Source organism: Theropithecus gelada, chromosome 14 (assembly GCF_003255815.1).
Source record: "Theropithecus gelada isolate Dixy chromosome 14, Tgel_1.0, whole genome shotgun sequence".
Lineage (NCBI taxonomy): Eukaryota > Metazoa > Chordata > Mammalia > Primates > Cercopithecidae > Theropithecus > Theropithecus gelada.
Window position 1 is genome coordinate 67,855,726 of NC_037682.1, and position 15,456 is coordinate 67,871,181.

Sequence of the window (15,456 nt, forward strand, 5' to 3'; positions counted from 1 at the left end):
CTATACTTACCTTCATAGCTCTTTAATCTTTAGGGATTTGTCTATAAGTAATTTCACTCCAGGCTTATAACAACCTTAGAGGAAGGTAGGGCCAATTTATCATGATTTGCTTAAAAGAAATTGAGTCACAGAGGGGCAAAGTGACTTCCTTTCACTCCTTGACTTAGTCATTTCCATACAATGAATTGCCCCTTTCTCTTTGCTCCTGAAGCCCTTTTGACATACCTCTGTTAGTAGCTGTTGAGTTTATTATAATTTTTTCAATTGTATATCTGTCTCTCTTTCTAGAAGGTACAAACTGTATCTTAACTTTGTATCTGTAATACCAGGCTCAGTAGCAGGCATCTAATAGGTATATAGTAAGTGCTTATGGAATAAAAATGAGTGGCCAAGATACTAGGATGGAGTTGTGGCAGAACCTGGATCAGAACATATCTCTCCCTCTTTATAGACATGCACTTTCTTCATTATGCTATATCACCTGTGAAGAGGTGATGTGATAGAAGATTTTCATCATTTAATTCTTGTTTGAGGTTTCTTCCATCATTTAATTTCACTCTGATTATATACTGTTAGCGATACCTCCTTTAACTTATAGCATCTTAGGTGGACAAGTAGTAGTATTTTCATTTTCAGGATAAAGATGCTGAAACCCAGAGAAGTTAAGAGATTTCCATGTAGTTAACTTTGTAGAACTGAGAAATTAAATAGATGGTTATTTTCTCTTGCTAGTCATTCTAATGGATAACTTGTTTCCAAAGCTCGTCCCACACAGTATGCAAGCAGGACATCATTCAGAAGTAGGGATTAAGTGTCCCAAGTAAAGCCAATATTTTAATAACAGGGACCTGGATATGGTATATTTCTGTCCAGGTCTTTTAGTACATTATCAAGCAAAAGTTGGAAAAACATTTAAAAAGTCCATTCCTATGCATATTCTGTTTAGTTTTCCTTTCTCCTGCCTTACAAAATAGAAGAAACGAAGACTGGGAAAATCCTCAGGGGCTGTTGATAATAGCCACTTGCTTTATTATTAAACATCTAGAGATTTGAGCCCAGATTAAATCCAGGGTAAAATTTTATTTCTGAACTATTTGAACTGGTGTGATTGTGTACTAACAGTATTATACTAGGTAGGTATAGAGTTTTTGTTTGTTTTATTTTAAAATATTTTTCCCATTTCTCTTCATAGGAATGCAGAGCTTTAAAAAAACTACCATTGCCAGTTTTCGTTTACTGAGTGCCTGCTATGAGACACTATATCAGATAGGTTACATATTTTTATTTAATCTGTGTGTAACAGACCCATGAGGTAGTTCTCCTCCTTTTATGGGTGAAGTACCTTAGAAGAAAGCATTAAACTACTGACCCAAGCAAGATGGCATAGGTGGTGAAGAGCAGATCCATGATTCGAGCCCAGGTCTGATTCATTTGAAGGCTTGTTTTCTTAACCACTATGCTGCATGGCATCTCCACATTTCTTCCCACTTCATGTAGTGTGACAGCATACAAAGTCTCCGCCTTCACATTAACCAACACAAAGCATAACCAGTTGTGCATTGTGGGAATCAAATGAGAGAATACACGTGTAAACACTTTGAACAGTATCTCAGTGCTTTATTCTGCAGACTTTGGGCATTTATTATTGTAGAGTGGGCATGCAATGCCCATGAGACCATCAACCCACTGAAGTCCACAAAAGTTCCACACATTAGTCACTGTATTTGGCTTCCCTCTAAGTCTTTTTTCCCCCTTTTCTCTTGGATCGAATTAGCTTTTGACAGATGTTTGGAAAATCATCTTATCCTGTAATTCATATTTATAAACCCTGTTGCTGCAGTGTGGTCCCCATTCTCTCTCTTCATTGAAGCCAGAGAATAATCTGGGAAAACGCCATGTTTCCTGTTATGAATTTGGAAGATCTTGTCTTCTTAGCACAATTTTTGAGAATTTTTAATACTCTAAAATTCAAAGCCACGTATGGTTCTTCATATAAATGTTTTAGATTCTTGAGATGTAAACAGAAACAGAGCTCGACTTGTTCTCACCAGGGGATTCAGAGAGTTTAAAATTTTGTTTTGTTTAATATTTTGAAAACTTGTTTTCACCATTCTTGTTTAGATTTGTGTAGAGGGCATTTTTGAGCCCCCTCACCCCATCCTGTAAGTCAGTTTCTGTTTCAACTGTTGTACAAAGCTGAGAATCTTCTCTCACTCTCTTTTTTTCTCTCTCCATGAAGGCTCGTTAACATACTGTCACTGTTGCCTTCTCTTTCTTCTCTCTGCTTTCACGGTTGTAGTAATTTGGGCATACATCCTTTCTTCCTATTAAGGCGTATGCTCATTTAGGGCTGAGGTTATGCCTTACTCAGTTTTAAAGTCTCAGACTTTGCTTACTGAATATTTTTCCATGAGTGAATGAAGTCTACTAGGATCACGTTGTTCCCATCTCTATTTTAAGGTAGACTTTTTGCTTAAGGGATGGCTACTTTAGCAGGGTTACTTTCAGTCCTCATGTCATGGAGGAGCATTGAAGGCACTTAGTCCACTTCATACTTGGAGTGTGTGCCTGTGATTGTGATTATTTTCTGAGTATATTTGAAGTATGAACAAAAACATCTTCATCTCTGTTGATCTAAATTTAAAATCATTAATTTTAGTTTCAGGATCTGTACATCTTTGCTTAATGATACTATTCTTATTTCTCAGTGCTTCTCACTGTTTTAAAGGAGAGGAAAAACATTCTCTGTTGTCTCAAACATTGGGCCAAATCTGAGGGGATGTACTCATTCAGCTCAGGTTAATTGTCTAAGAAGAGGTCTCACCTTTCTTCCTTAACTACTCAGCGTCTGGGTTTCATCAGATCTCAGAGCCAGGGGTGTCTAAGGCTTGATGATGCTTAACAGAGATACGTGCACAGTTTTCTTTGGCTTAAACTTGGCTGACACCTAAAAGTGGTGTTAATGTCCAAATGAACATATACACCTAGGAACACAGGCTGTCTATTGATTCATTAGGTAGCTGTAGTCATACAAACAAATACTGTATTTTAAAAAAGTATACTCATTGCATCTGAAAATGTGCTCAAGTAGTAGGATGAGCCATTGTTTTTTTTTCCTTGCCCATCAAGATTTTCTTATTTTACCTAGGTCAAGTAGAAGACGACTATTTTCAAAGCTCACTTATGGTTTTATGCATAAATATAGAACACTGGCAAGTCCTGCTGGGAAGAGCTTTCCTCCCAGATATACACCTCCACTTTAGATTTTCATGTATCTGGACATGTGTCAAATTTGCCTGGATGTGTCAGGTATACATATGCTCTCCATAGCCCAAACTGAGCTCATTTCCCTTCCCCTGTCACAATACTTCCTGCTGTGTTTCTTAGTGAAATGAATGGTTCCACAGTCCACCTACTTTCTCAGGTCAGAACATAGAGTTGTCCTCAGTCCCTTCTTCTGTGTTTCAATCACTACTGATAGTGGCTGCTACTTTTTTCCTGGTTCTTGACATTATAGTCAGATTTATTTTTCTAAAATGCTCATCATGTTCTTCCTTTATTCAAATCTTGTCAGCAGTGTTTGCCCTCAATAATTAATGAATTATGAGGTCTTGCTATTCCTTATTTCTAAACACTCCATCCTTAATACTTTCTTAGGCTAAGATTTGTTCACGTCAGTTTTAGGTTTTAGCTAAGGCCCCATTTCCATAGGAAGGTTTTTCTGTGATGTACCTCTTAAGTCCAGTGTGGACAGATCCCTTTTATATGCTTCCGTAGCACCTGGTATTACATTTCCCTCGTCACTGACCCTTATCCTATTATATTCTGATTGCCTATTTGCTTACCCCTCTTACCTGCTACACTGTAAACTGTGCGAGGGCAGGGACAGTGTTTGTTTTCACCTGTTGATCCCTAGTACTTAGCACTGTGTCTGGCATGTAATAATAATTCAGTACATTCTTGTCAAATGAGTGAATGAAGCTTCTGTAGCAGCAGATCATTAGAAATTCTGTTGGAATACACCACTTGGTCGTTATTAGTATAGCTCAGCAGTCCCCAACCTTTTTGCACCAGGGATCGGTATTGTGGAAGACAAGTTTTTCCACGGATGGGAGTGGGGACAGTTTCAGGATGAAACTGTTCCACCTCAGATCATCAGGCATTAGTTAGATTTTCATAAGAAATGCACAACCTAGATCCATTACATGTGTAGTTTACATTATGGTTCGAGGTCCCATGAGAATCAAATGCCCTAGCTGATCTGATAGGAGGTAGAGCTCAGGTGGTGATGCTTGCGCTGGGGGTTGGGAACCCCTAGTATAGCTTGTTACTCAGAATTGTAGTTCTCTTAGCGGTTTCTGACATTTCTGCATAGATACCTGTCAAATTATTATACTTTAAATGGAGCTCTTCATTTTTTCTCTCCAAGGTAGCTTTCTCTTCCAGTTTTCCATGTCTTTATTAACTATTTTTTCAGTTATCCTGGCCTCAAATTTTATAGTTAAGTATTGATTTTTTTTTTTTAATCCATTCTATTCAGTCAGCCACTAGACTCTTCTGAGTTCTTATTTGAAATTGTTCTGGTATCTGTGGCTACTTTTCCATCTCCATTGCCATAATCCAAGCTCAGATCAACATTCCCAAAGGGCTGGGTCACTGCAGTAGTTTCCTGGCGGGCCTATAGACTCTAGTCTCTTTGTATCCACTCTGTCTTACTGCTGCCTGATTAATCTTGCTAAAGGACGCTTTCGTTTTTTATTCCTTTGCTTAAAGATTGTAGGGAGTAAATTCTTATTGTCTGCTAGATGTGTCCAACTCTCTGGTCTGATTGCTTTCTCTCCATCAGCCCAAATTCAGTCAGTTGTATAGTACTTTGGGTTCTATCTCTGCTTTTATCTCTCTTCTTCCTTCTCTTCCTCCTCCCCACCTTCCTTCTCTCCCCCATCTTCCTTCCTCCTCCTCCCCACCTTCCTCCTCCTCCTCTTTTTCCGTTTCTGTTGGTTTTTATTACCATTGCCATTGGTGGATTTGGAACCCTCTTTATGTTTTGTATGTATGGATTTTTATAGTAGCCTCCTATCGGATAGTTGGACAGTCTTCTTTCTCCAATTTATCAGGTTTGTCAATACCAGAGTAACTTTCCTTAAATGTAGCTCTGATTATAAACCCTAAGCTGTTAGAAACCTTCCATGAGTTCTTACTGCCCATAGGTTGTCTTTACATTTTAGCATGGTATTCAAGGCTTGCTGTGTTCTGGCCCTCCTTACTTATTCAGCTGTATCTCCCACTACTTCCCTCTCCAGGGATCCAAATAATTTCCACGTCACTGAAGCTAAACAAATTGGACTACTATTTAATTTTCTCTGAATGCAGCTTGTGTTTTCCTGCTGTCGTACTTTGGCTAAAGGTGTTCAGTCTGTGTGGGACTTTCCTTCACTGCCGTTCAGCTTTTCAGTACTACTTAATCCATCCCAAATGCTGCCACCCCTGCAGTCTTTGATGTTCCTGTTCTACTAGATGGAATCTTTACCGCAGCAGAACTCCTGTAGCTTTTTAAAAAGCCTTTCTTACGGCACTCTTGCATTATTCACTTGGAACGTTCACTGGGTTGTGTACTCTTACGAGGACAGTAGTAATAATGGCCTAACACCATCTATGTACTCGGTGTTCAGGAAACACCGAAAGGAATAAGTATATGTGTAATGCTATTTGCTTCCTAATCAGTTATCCTACTAACAGGGTTATTTATGTATACATTTTGTAGTTTTAATGAAGTTAAGGACAGTCTTGTGTTGTTGCAGCTAAAAACTCTCAAAATATGTAGTAACATGTTTTAAAACGTGACTCATCCAATGAGCTAGTAGAGCAGTAAGCAAACCATGGTCCACCACATATTTTTGTATAGCTTGCAACTAAGACTGATTTTACTTTTTAAAATAATTTTAAAGAAAAAATAAGAATATGTGACAGAAATGATATGTGGCCTGCAAAGCCTAAAACATTTACTATGTGGCCCTTTATGGAAAATGTTTGCTGACCACTCATCTAGAAATAACCTGACTTGCCTGGAATTACTCCTGCTCGTTGGGTATGTTAAATTATCTATTTCCCTGAGCAGTTTAATAGGCACTCACCCAGACTGGTTCCTATTCCGTTCCTTGAAGAAGAACTGTTAGGCCTGACTTCAGAAGAATTTTGAGTGACATGTAAATCTCTTCTGGGCTCTTTGGCACTTGGCAGTATCTCACACAGATAACCAGATACAAATGAGCCGTTTCTTTCCATTATAATCCTTCATCAGAAGTCTGTCGGGATCGAACATCTGGTGAAGTTAGATGTCATTCAGAACAAGGCTCTTAGCATATTTCAAGAATGTTAATTGCTAAGTGATGGCTGAAACAGGAGGGCTTAATAATGTCCTTAAATTGCCTTAAATGTATATGGACTCAGAATTTTTAGAATTGGAAAAGGTCTTAGAGATCATTGAGTATAGCCTGGTTCTTAAGAACATGGGCTGTGGAGCCAGACTGCATGGCTCTTCTTTTTAATCCTCTTTGTGTCTCAGTTTCCACACCTTTAAAGTGGGGATAATAATAGCACCTATTTCACAGGGGTTTGTGAATATTAAATGTGTTAACATTTAACACTTTAACAGTTAGCTAACCTTGACATGTAAAATACAATACTGCCTGCCACATTGTAAATGCATGTAAACGTTACTTTTTATATTGCTGTTTTTTTATTACTGTTTTTATTAGTAGTAGTTGCATCTCATTTTATAATTAAGGAAACTGAGGCCTAGGAGAGTTAAATTATTTTCCTCACTTATGCGATAGGCAGAGTAGATTAAAACCCAGGATCCCAGCTTCCAGTTGAATGTTCTTTCCCTGTTATAAAGCGTGGCTTTTAGTTGTATGTCAGTGGGTGTGGATACATTTTTTATAGTCAGAAAAAATATTTGGCAGCTTTTTCCATAAAATAAGAAAAGCTAAGTAGAACATCATTAATCATTTCTCCTGAGAATCTTAAATCTACTTCTCAAGTCTTCTATTATTTGGATTTTGTTGCTGATTTATAAGACTGTCTCCTCTGTCCTCATTTTCCTCATCTGCCCTTAAAATGTATAGATTATTTCTTAGCATCCATTTTTTAAAATTGAGGTGAAGTTAATGTAACATGAATTAACTGTTTTGAAGTTTGCAATTCAGTGGCTCTGGGTACATTCACAATGTTGTGTACCACCATCTCTGTCAAGTTGCAAAACATTTTCATAATCCCCAAATAAAACTCTGTACCTATGAAGTGCTCACTTTCTATTTTGCTGTCCTCTAAACCTCTGGCAAACACCAGTTTGCTTTCCATCTCTATGGATTTACCTATTTTGGGTATTTCATACAAATTGAATTATATGGTATGTGACCTTTTGTTCTGGCTTTTTTTCCACTTAGTGTAATGTTTTGGTGTTGCATCTACATGTAGGAAGGAATGGACTTCGTTCCTTTTTAGGGCTGAGTAATATTCTTTTTTTTTTTTGAGACGGAGTCTCACTCTGTCACCCAGGCTGGAGTGCAGTGGCCGGATCTCAGCTCACTGCAAGCTCCGCCTCCCGGGTTCACGCCATTCTCCTGCCTCAGCCTCTCGAGTAGCTGGGACTACAGGCGCCCGCCACATTGCCCAGCTAGTTTTTTGTATGTTTTAGTAGAGACGGGGTTTCACCGTGTTAGCCAGGATGGTCTCGATCTCCTGACCTCGTGATCCACCCGTCTCGGCCTCCCAAAGTGCTGGGATTACAGGCTTGAGCCACCGCGCCCAGCCGGGCTGAGTAATATTCTATTGCATGTGTACACACACGCAGTCACATACACACACACATTTTGTTTATTCATCTGTTGATAGACATTTGTATTGTTTCTATATTTTTGACTGTTGTGAATAGTGCTGCTATGAACATTCGTGTACAACTGTTTGTTTGAGTGTCTGTTCTCAGTTCTTTTGGGTATGTACCTAGGAGTGAAGTTGCTGGGTCATATTATAATTCTATGATTACCTTTTTGAGGAACTGCTGAACTTTTTTTTACAGTGGCTGACCAATACATTCTTAACAGCAGTATGTGAGGGTTCTCATTTCTCCACATCCTCACGAACGCTTATCTTCTGTTTGTTATGCATTTGTGTATCTTTATTTGGAGAATGTCTCTTGCAGTTCTTTGCCCATTTTAAAATTGAATTGTCTTTTTGTTGTTGAATGTATGAGTTCTTTATATCATCTGGATATTAGACCTCTATCAGATATACAATTTGTAAATATTTTCTCCCATTCCGTTGGGTTGTTTTCTACTTACTTGATAGTGTCCTTTGATGCACAAAAGTTTTTAATTTTAATGAAGTATGATTTACTGATTTTTTTTGTACTAATGCTTTTTATATCATATGTAAGAATAGATTGGTAAATCCAAGGTTATATGGATTTACCCCTGTGTTTTCTTCTAATAGTTGTATAGTTTTTTTTTTTTAGCTTTATGGTGTTTTGTTGTTGTTGTTTTTGGAGATAGGGTCTCACTCTGTCACCCAGACTGGATTACAGGGGCGTGATCTCAGCTCACTTCAACCTCTGCCTCCTGAGTTCAAGTTATTCTCTTGCCTCCAACCTCCCGAGTAGCTGGGATTACAGGCGCGTGCCATCACGCCCCGGCTAATTTTTCTATTTTTAGTAGAGACGGGGTTTTACCATGTTAGTAGCTAGGCTGGTCTCGAACTCCTGACCTCAAGTGATCTGCCCACCTCAGCCTCTCAAAGTGCTGGGATTACAGGCGTGAGCCACTGTGCCTGACCAGCTTATGGTTTTACAGTGAAGTCTTTGATTCATTTTGAGGTAATTTAAAAATACGGTATTAAGAACAGATCCAACTTCATTCTTTTACATGTGACTATCCAGTTTTTTTTAAGCACCGTTTGATGAAAAGACTTATTTCCCCATTGAGTAGTCTATGAACCTTTGTTGAAAATCAGTTGATCATAGATGCATCGATTTATTTCTGGATTCTCAGTTCTATTTTGTTGATTTATATATCTGTCCTCATGCCAGTGCTATCCTGATTTGACTATTGTTGCTTGGTATTAAGTTGAAATTGGGATGTGCGAATCTTCTAACTTTGTTCTCTTCAATATAATTTTGGCTATTGACCCCTTGCAATTACATATGAATTTGAGAATTGGCTTTTCCATTTCTGTAAACAAGGCTGCTGGAATTTTGATAGAGATGGCATTGAATGTCTAGATTGCTTTGGGTATTGTTGCTATGTGGATAATATTAAGTCTTTAAATCCATGAACATGGGATGCCATTTTATTTATTTTGGTCTAGTTTGGAATACACTTTATATATTTTTCTTGCCTAATGGTTCTGGCTAGAACTTAGAGTACAAATGTTGAGTAGAAGCGGCGAGAGCAATCACCTTGTCTTTCTTGTTTTTGATATTAGGGGAAGACTTTGAGTCTTTCACTATTGAGTATGATGTTAGCTGTGGGTTTTTTGTAGATGCCCTTTATCAGGTCTGGGAAATTCCTTTCTATTCCTAGTTTGTTGATTTTTTTTTTTTTTTTTTTTAAATCATGGAAAGGTGCTGAATTTTGTCAAATGCATTTTCTGCATCAACTGAGATGACTATGTGTGTTGTGGTGTATTACACTGATCCTTCCTTCCTTCTTTCTTTTCTTTCTCTTTTTGACAGAGTCTTGCTGTGTCACTTAGGCTGGAATGCAGTGGCGCAATCATGGCTCACTGTACCCTCAAACTCCTGGGCTCAAGTGATCCTCCCACCTCAGCCTCCTGAGTAGCTGGGACTACAGGCATGCATCACCATGCCAAGCCAATTTCTTTGTTTAAAAAAATTTTTTTTGTAGAAATGGTGTCTCGCTATGTTTCCCAGGCTGGTCTCTAACTCCTGGGCTCTAGTGATCCTCCTGCCTGTGCCTCCCAAAGTGCTGGTATTACAGGGGCCCAGCCTGATTGATTTTCATGTATCGAAACTCCCTTGCATACCCTGTATGAATTTCAGCTGTTCATGGTGTTTAATCTTTAAAAAAAATTTATTTGTGTTAAATTACAAATACACAAAATTTACTATCTTAACCATTCTAAGTGTACAGTTTAGTGGCATTAGGTACATTCACACTGTTATGCAACTATTGCCACCATCCATGTATTTCATCTTGCAAAACTTTTCACCTTGCAAAACTGAAACTCTCCATTAAACAATAATTCCTCATTCTCCCCTCTCCCTGGTCCCTGCTGGTTACCCTTCAACTTTCTGTTTCTATGATTTTGACTACTCTAGGTACCTCATGAATGAATGGATATTTTCCCTTTGATTGGCTTATTTCACTTAATATAATGTCCTCCAGCTTCATCAGTGTTTTCACATGTGTCAGAATTTCCTTCCTTTTTAATGGTGAGTAATATTTCATTGTGTGAATATACCATGTTTTGTTTACCCATCACCTGTCTGTGGACACTTGGGTTGCTTCCACCCCTTGGCTGTTGTAAATCATGCTGCTATGAATATGGATATACAAATGGCGCTTCCCATTCTTGCTTTCACTTTTGGGGAGTATATACCCAGAAATAGTTGCCAGGTTGTGGGTTATAATTCTTTTAATATGCCACTAGATCACTTTTACTAGTATTTTGTTGAAGATTTTTATATCTGTATTCACAAAGGATATTGGTCTATAGTTTTCTCATGACATTTTTGTCTGGCATTGGTATCAGGATAGTATTGGTCTCATAGAATAACTTAAGAAGTGTTTCCTTGCTTTTATGGTTTTTGAAGACTTTGAGAAGGATTCGTGTTAAATAATTGGTATAATTCACCGGTCAAATAATCTGGTTCTGGGCTTATTTTGTTTTTTATTTTTTTGAGACAGGGTCTTGCTCTGTCTTCCAGGCTGGAGTGCAGTAGTGCAATCTCGGCTCACTGCAGGCTCCACCTCTTGGGTTCACGCCATTCTCCTGCCTCAGCCTCCTGAGTAGCTGGGACTACAGGCGCCCACCACCACGCCCGGCTAATTTTTGTATTTTTAGTAGAGACGGGATCTCACCGTGTTAGCCAGGATGGTCTCGATCTCCTGACCTCATGATCTGCCCACCTCAGCCTCCCAAAGTGCTGGGATTACAGGCATGAACCACTGTGCCCGGCCTTTTTTTTTTTTTTTTTTTTTGGTGGGAGTTTTGTGATTACAAATTCTGTCTACCTCTTTATCTGTTATAGGTCTGTTCAGATTTCCTGTTTCTTCTTGAGTCATTTTTGGTAGTTTGTATATCATTTTGTCTAGGTTATCTGATTTGCTGGAATACAATTAATTGTTCACTGTATTCTTTTATAAGCTTTCTTATTTCTGTAAGGTTGGTAATAACATTCCCACTTCTTTCTTGATTTTAGTGATTTGAGTCTTCTTTCCTTTCCCTTTGGTTAGTTTACCTTAAGATTTGTCAACGTGCCAGGTGCAGTGGCTCATGCCTGTAATCCCAGTACTTTGGGAGGCCAAGGTAGGAGGATAGCTTGAGTCCAGAAGTTAAAGACCAGCCGTTAGTAAGGCAACATAGTAAGACCCCCTTCTCTATAAAAGATAAAAATTAGCTGGGCGTGGTGGTATATGCCTGTAGTCCCAGCTAATTGGGGGGCTGAGGTGGGAGGATCTCATGAACCCGGGAGTTCAAGGTCAGTCTGGGCAACATGGAGAAGCGCCATCTCTACAAAAAAAAAAAAAAATACCAAAATTAGCTGGGCATGGTGGTGCATGCCTGTAATTCTGGCTACTCTGGTGGCTGAGGCAGGAGGATGGCTTCAGCCCAGGAGGTTGAGGCTGCAGTGAACTGTGATTGCGCCACTACTCTCCAGTCTGGATAACAGAATCAGACCTTGTTTCAAAAAAAAAAAAAAAAGGTTTGTCAGTGTTGATCTTTTTAAAAAATAAGCTTCTCTAGTTTGAATTAATACCAACTTAGTTTTAATACTGTAAAAAGCTTTGCTTCTCTATTCCCCTGCCTTTGTGTCATTGTTTTCACAGATTGCATCTTTATAATGGTGTGTCCATCAAGATAGATTTATGATTGTTTCATGTATTTGCCTAGTTGATTGTTTTTTAAATGGTAGATCAACTAGACATTCTTAGGCTACATCCAGTTAATAATGTGTCTTTTTAAATCTTTATAATGTATTGCTGGTTCAATTTGCTGATATTTCGCTAAGGATTTTGTGTTTCTGTTCATGAGGGATATTGGTGTATAATTTCCTGTGTGTGTGTGTGTATTGTCTCTGTCTAGTTTTGGCATCAGTAATGCTAGTTTTATAAGTTGGAAATTGTTCCCTTCTCCACTTTCTGAAGGAGTTTGTGTAAAGTGGATCCTCCCTCCCTCCCTCCCTGCCTGCCTCCTTCCTTCCTTCCTTCCCTCCTTCCTTCCTTCCTTCCTTCCTGTCTCTCTCTCTCTCTCTCTCTCTCTCTCTCTCTCTCTCAAATGTTTGATGAAATTCATCAGTGAGACCGTTTGGACATGGATTTTTGTGTGTGTGGGAAGATTTTCAATTGCTTATTCACTAAAACAGTAGATATGGGGCTATTTAGATGTTTTATAGTGTGTCTGGGCACTTTGTGTTTCTTTTCAAGGAACTTGTCTAATTAATCTAAGTTCTCATAGTTATAAGCATAAAGTTGTTAATAATATTCTTCCAATATCCTTTTAATGTCTGTAATGACATAACTTTTAATGCTTCTACTAGCATTATAGCAAATATGTATATGGTGCTTATTACATACCTTTCATTTTACGGATATTAACTTTTAATTCCCATAGTTTGTGAGGCAGTTACTATTATCATCTCCATATTACAGATGAAGAAACCAAGGTTAAACTAAGAGCACTCTGGTGCCTTGCTTAAGATTATAGAGCTGTTGTATTGAAGGCTTGAATTGGACTCCTAGTGGGTCTATAGTCTTTTTTTCTATATTACTGTGTACTCTCCCACCGCTCCCTGACCCTTTTTTTTTTTTTAAATGACTATTCCTTTTTATCTTTCTTTTTTTTTTTTTTTTTTTGACAGGGTCTTCCTCTGTCACACAGGCTGGAGTGCAGTGGTGTGACCAGCCAATTGATTCACCTTGCCTGCTGCCTGGATAGAGCCGATTTATCAAGACAGGGGAATTGCAATAGGGAGAGAGTAATTTATGTAGAGCCAGCTGTGCAGGAGACCGGTGTTTTATCTTTACTCAAATCAGTCTCCTCCTCTGCCTTTCTTAAATGACAGAGATACCTATTCTGTTCTTCTTATGGAATTGTCCTTTGTTCTTTTTAGAAAGTATCCTTGCTCCTTTGTACCCCAGAGTGGAAATACTTGTTTCTGGTGTTCCTAATTGGAACTTGGAATGCCCTTTTCCCCATAAAAAACGTTACATATGATGGCTAGGCATAGTTGAAATGTTATTGTTAATTCTCTTTTTGAGTCACATAATATGTTAAAACGACTTCTGGAGCTTCCTTGGGAGGTTCACCACAATTTGTAATGTGAAACATTGTTTCCGTGGGAAACTGTGAGAAGAAATGTATTTTATTTTTTTGACCTAACACCAAATTTATCACTTTTTAAAAACAAGAGATTTTCCCCAAAAGTGAAGAAATAAGAAACAAACCCAGTGTTCATGCATTCCCAAACTGCAGCTGTGATTCCAGGATACCTCCTTCTCTCAAACCGAGCTGGCTTCATGGGAATCCAGTGGTGGTACATGGGTTGAGGGTTCCTTTGTGCTGCATTTTTTACTGCCTCTCTCCTGAGTTGTGGGGATAGATTCTTCAGGCTCTTGTGCTGGCCCAAAGGTGCCCAGCCTTGACTCCTCTTCTGTGTCTGTGATCCCAGGTGGGCAGGTCTCCTGGGTCCCTGTGTTCTCAGCAGCTTTCTCAGGCGCCTCTCCCTGCTGCTGTTGCCCCAAGTGATGTTCAGTCATCAGCCTTCATCTGGAGCTCTCTCATTGTGGGTGTGATCCTTGTCATCTTCTGTCGCTGTGGAGACATTAACAAAGTGGGTCGAGGATCCGTGTTCATCTCTCTCTGGGGATGACTGGTCAGCACAAGGGTGGCAGCGTTGGGTGACACCTCCACATCTGCTCTTCCCCCTCGGGGTCTGGGGGCTATTGTCTTGCTCCATGGCTGGGGCGGCAACTGCTGGGTCTGCACTGTGATGGGAGGGAAGGCCGCAGGGCTCGGGGCTGGGCTGGGCGCGCTCCTTCTCCGCTCTTGTCAGATTCCCCCCACCAAAACTTATTTTACATTCCCTCGCCCTGAAAGATTAGACTTGTGTTACATGGCAGGTATACTTTACTTTTTGGAATCTCTACAATTTTAGATTTACTCAGTTGTTAATGTGTCATATTTTTAAAAAGACAAACATGATTAATTTGTGCATATATTTTATTTTGTTTGGTTTTGATTAATTTGTTGATTAATGTCTTTCAGGGTTATTCAAATGCTCAGAAGACTATTCTTCTGCAGGTGGATCAGAACTGTGTTCGCAATTCTTACGATGTCTTCTCTTTGCTACGGTAAGAAACTTCTTAGATTGCCCTGAATTCTAAAGTATCTTTCTCATTTTGAGTTTGTGACATTTCAATGTGAGAAAATTAATGGGAGCTTTAGAGGCTATTATTCAAGTTTACCTTTTTTTAGTGCAACTGTCATAAATTTTGTAGCTACAGTGATTTAAGTTTATCTAGTTTACACAGTCTTTGGAAAGCTATTTCCTTTCTCTGGCCAGTGGGAGAGAATATTTGGAAGCCAGTGATCTTAAAACAGACATAAGCTATTTCCTGGTCTTCTGTACCCTACAGAACAACAATCAAAGTTGCAGATGTTAGACTTATCAAAGTCCTAACAACTGCAGCATCACTCGGAAAGCCCTTCAGCAGCCCCAAACGTGGCTTTGAGTTTTGACCTGTTCTTTGTCTTAAAAGAATTGTGTTTGGCAAGCCAAAAAAGCTTTGCATGTACCTAATACTCAGAGGCTTAAAGGCCTCAGCTCTATATTTTCATAATGTCTGGGCTTAATTTTGAAAGATTTTAAAATTTAGCTTTAATTTTAAATGTGATAGATCATCAAGGATATTTTTCCGGGGAGCAAGCCACCAAAATAAATGCAATTCCAAATAAAGTTAACAGTGACACTCAACCTGTGTTCACCCTACTCAGACAGATTGTTCATTGAAATTTGATTTTGACAGGATTTTCTAATGTTTACATGACACGTAATACATTTCAGAACATTAGACATCCTCTATATATGTACTTGAGGAATAATCCAGAAGGATGCTCGGAGAAATGGTTATTTTAGAAACATTACAAAATTGGCCTTTCCTTTGTGAAACTTGAATCTTATTACACATGATAATATAGAATTTGGTCACATGGACT

General features: G+C 38.8%; 1 protein-coding gene and 1 pseudogene across 2 annotated transcripts in view; one reads left to right on the forward strand and one right to left on the reverse strand.

Moving 5' to 3' along the window:
- Positions 1 to 15,456, forward strand: part of UVRAG (UV radiation resistance associated) — a 330,830-nt gene that overhangs the window by 86,130 nt on the left and 229,244 nt on the right. For both annotated transcript variants that reach the window (XM_025357265.1, XM_025357266.1), the window contains exon 6: positions 14,506 to 14,591. In XM_025357265.1, coding sequence (XP_025213050.1) covers positions 14,506 to 14,591 — 86 coding nt within the window. The remainder of the gene's footprint in view (positions 1 to 14,505; positions 14,592 to 15,456) is intronic.
- On the reverse strand, positions 13,740 to 14,180 carry LOC112607247 (annotated as a pseudogene).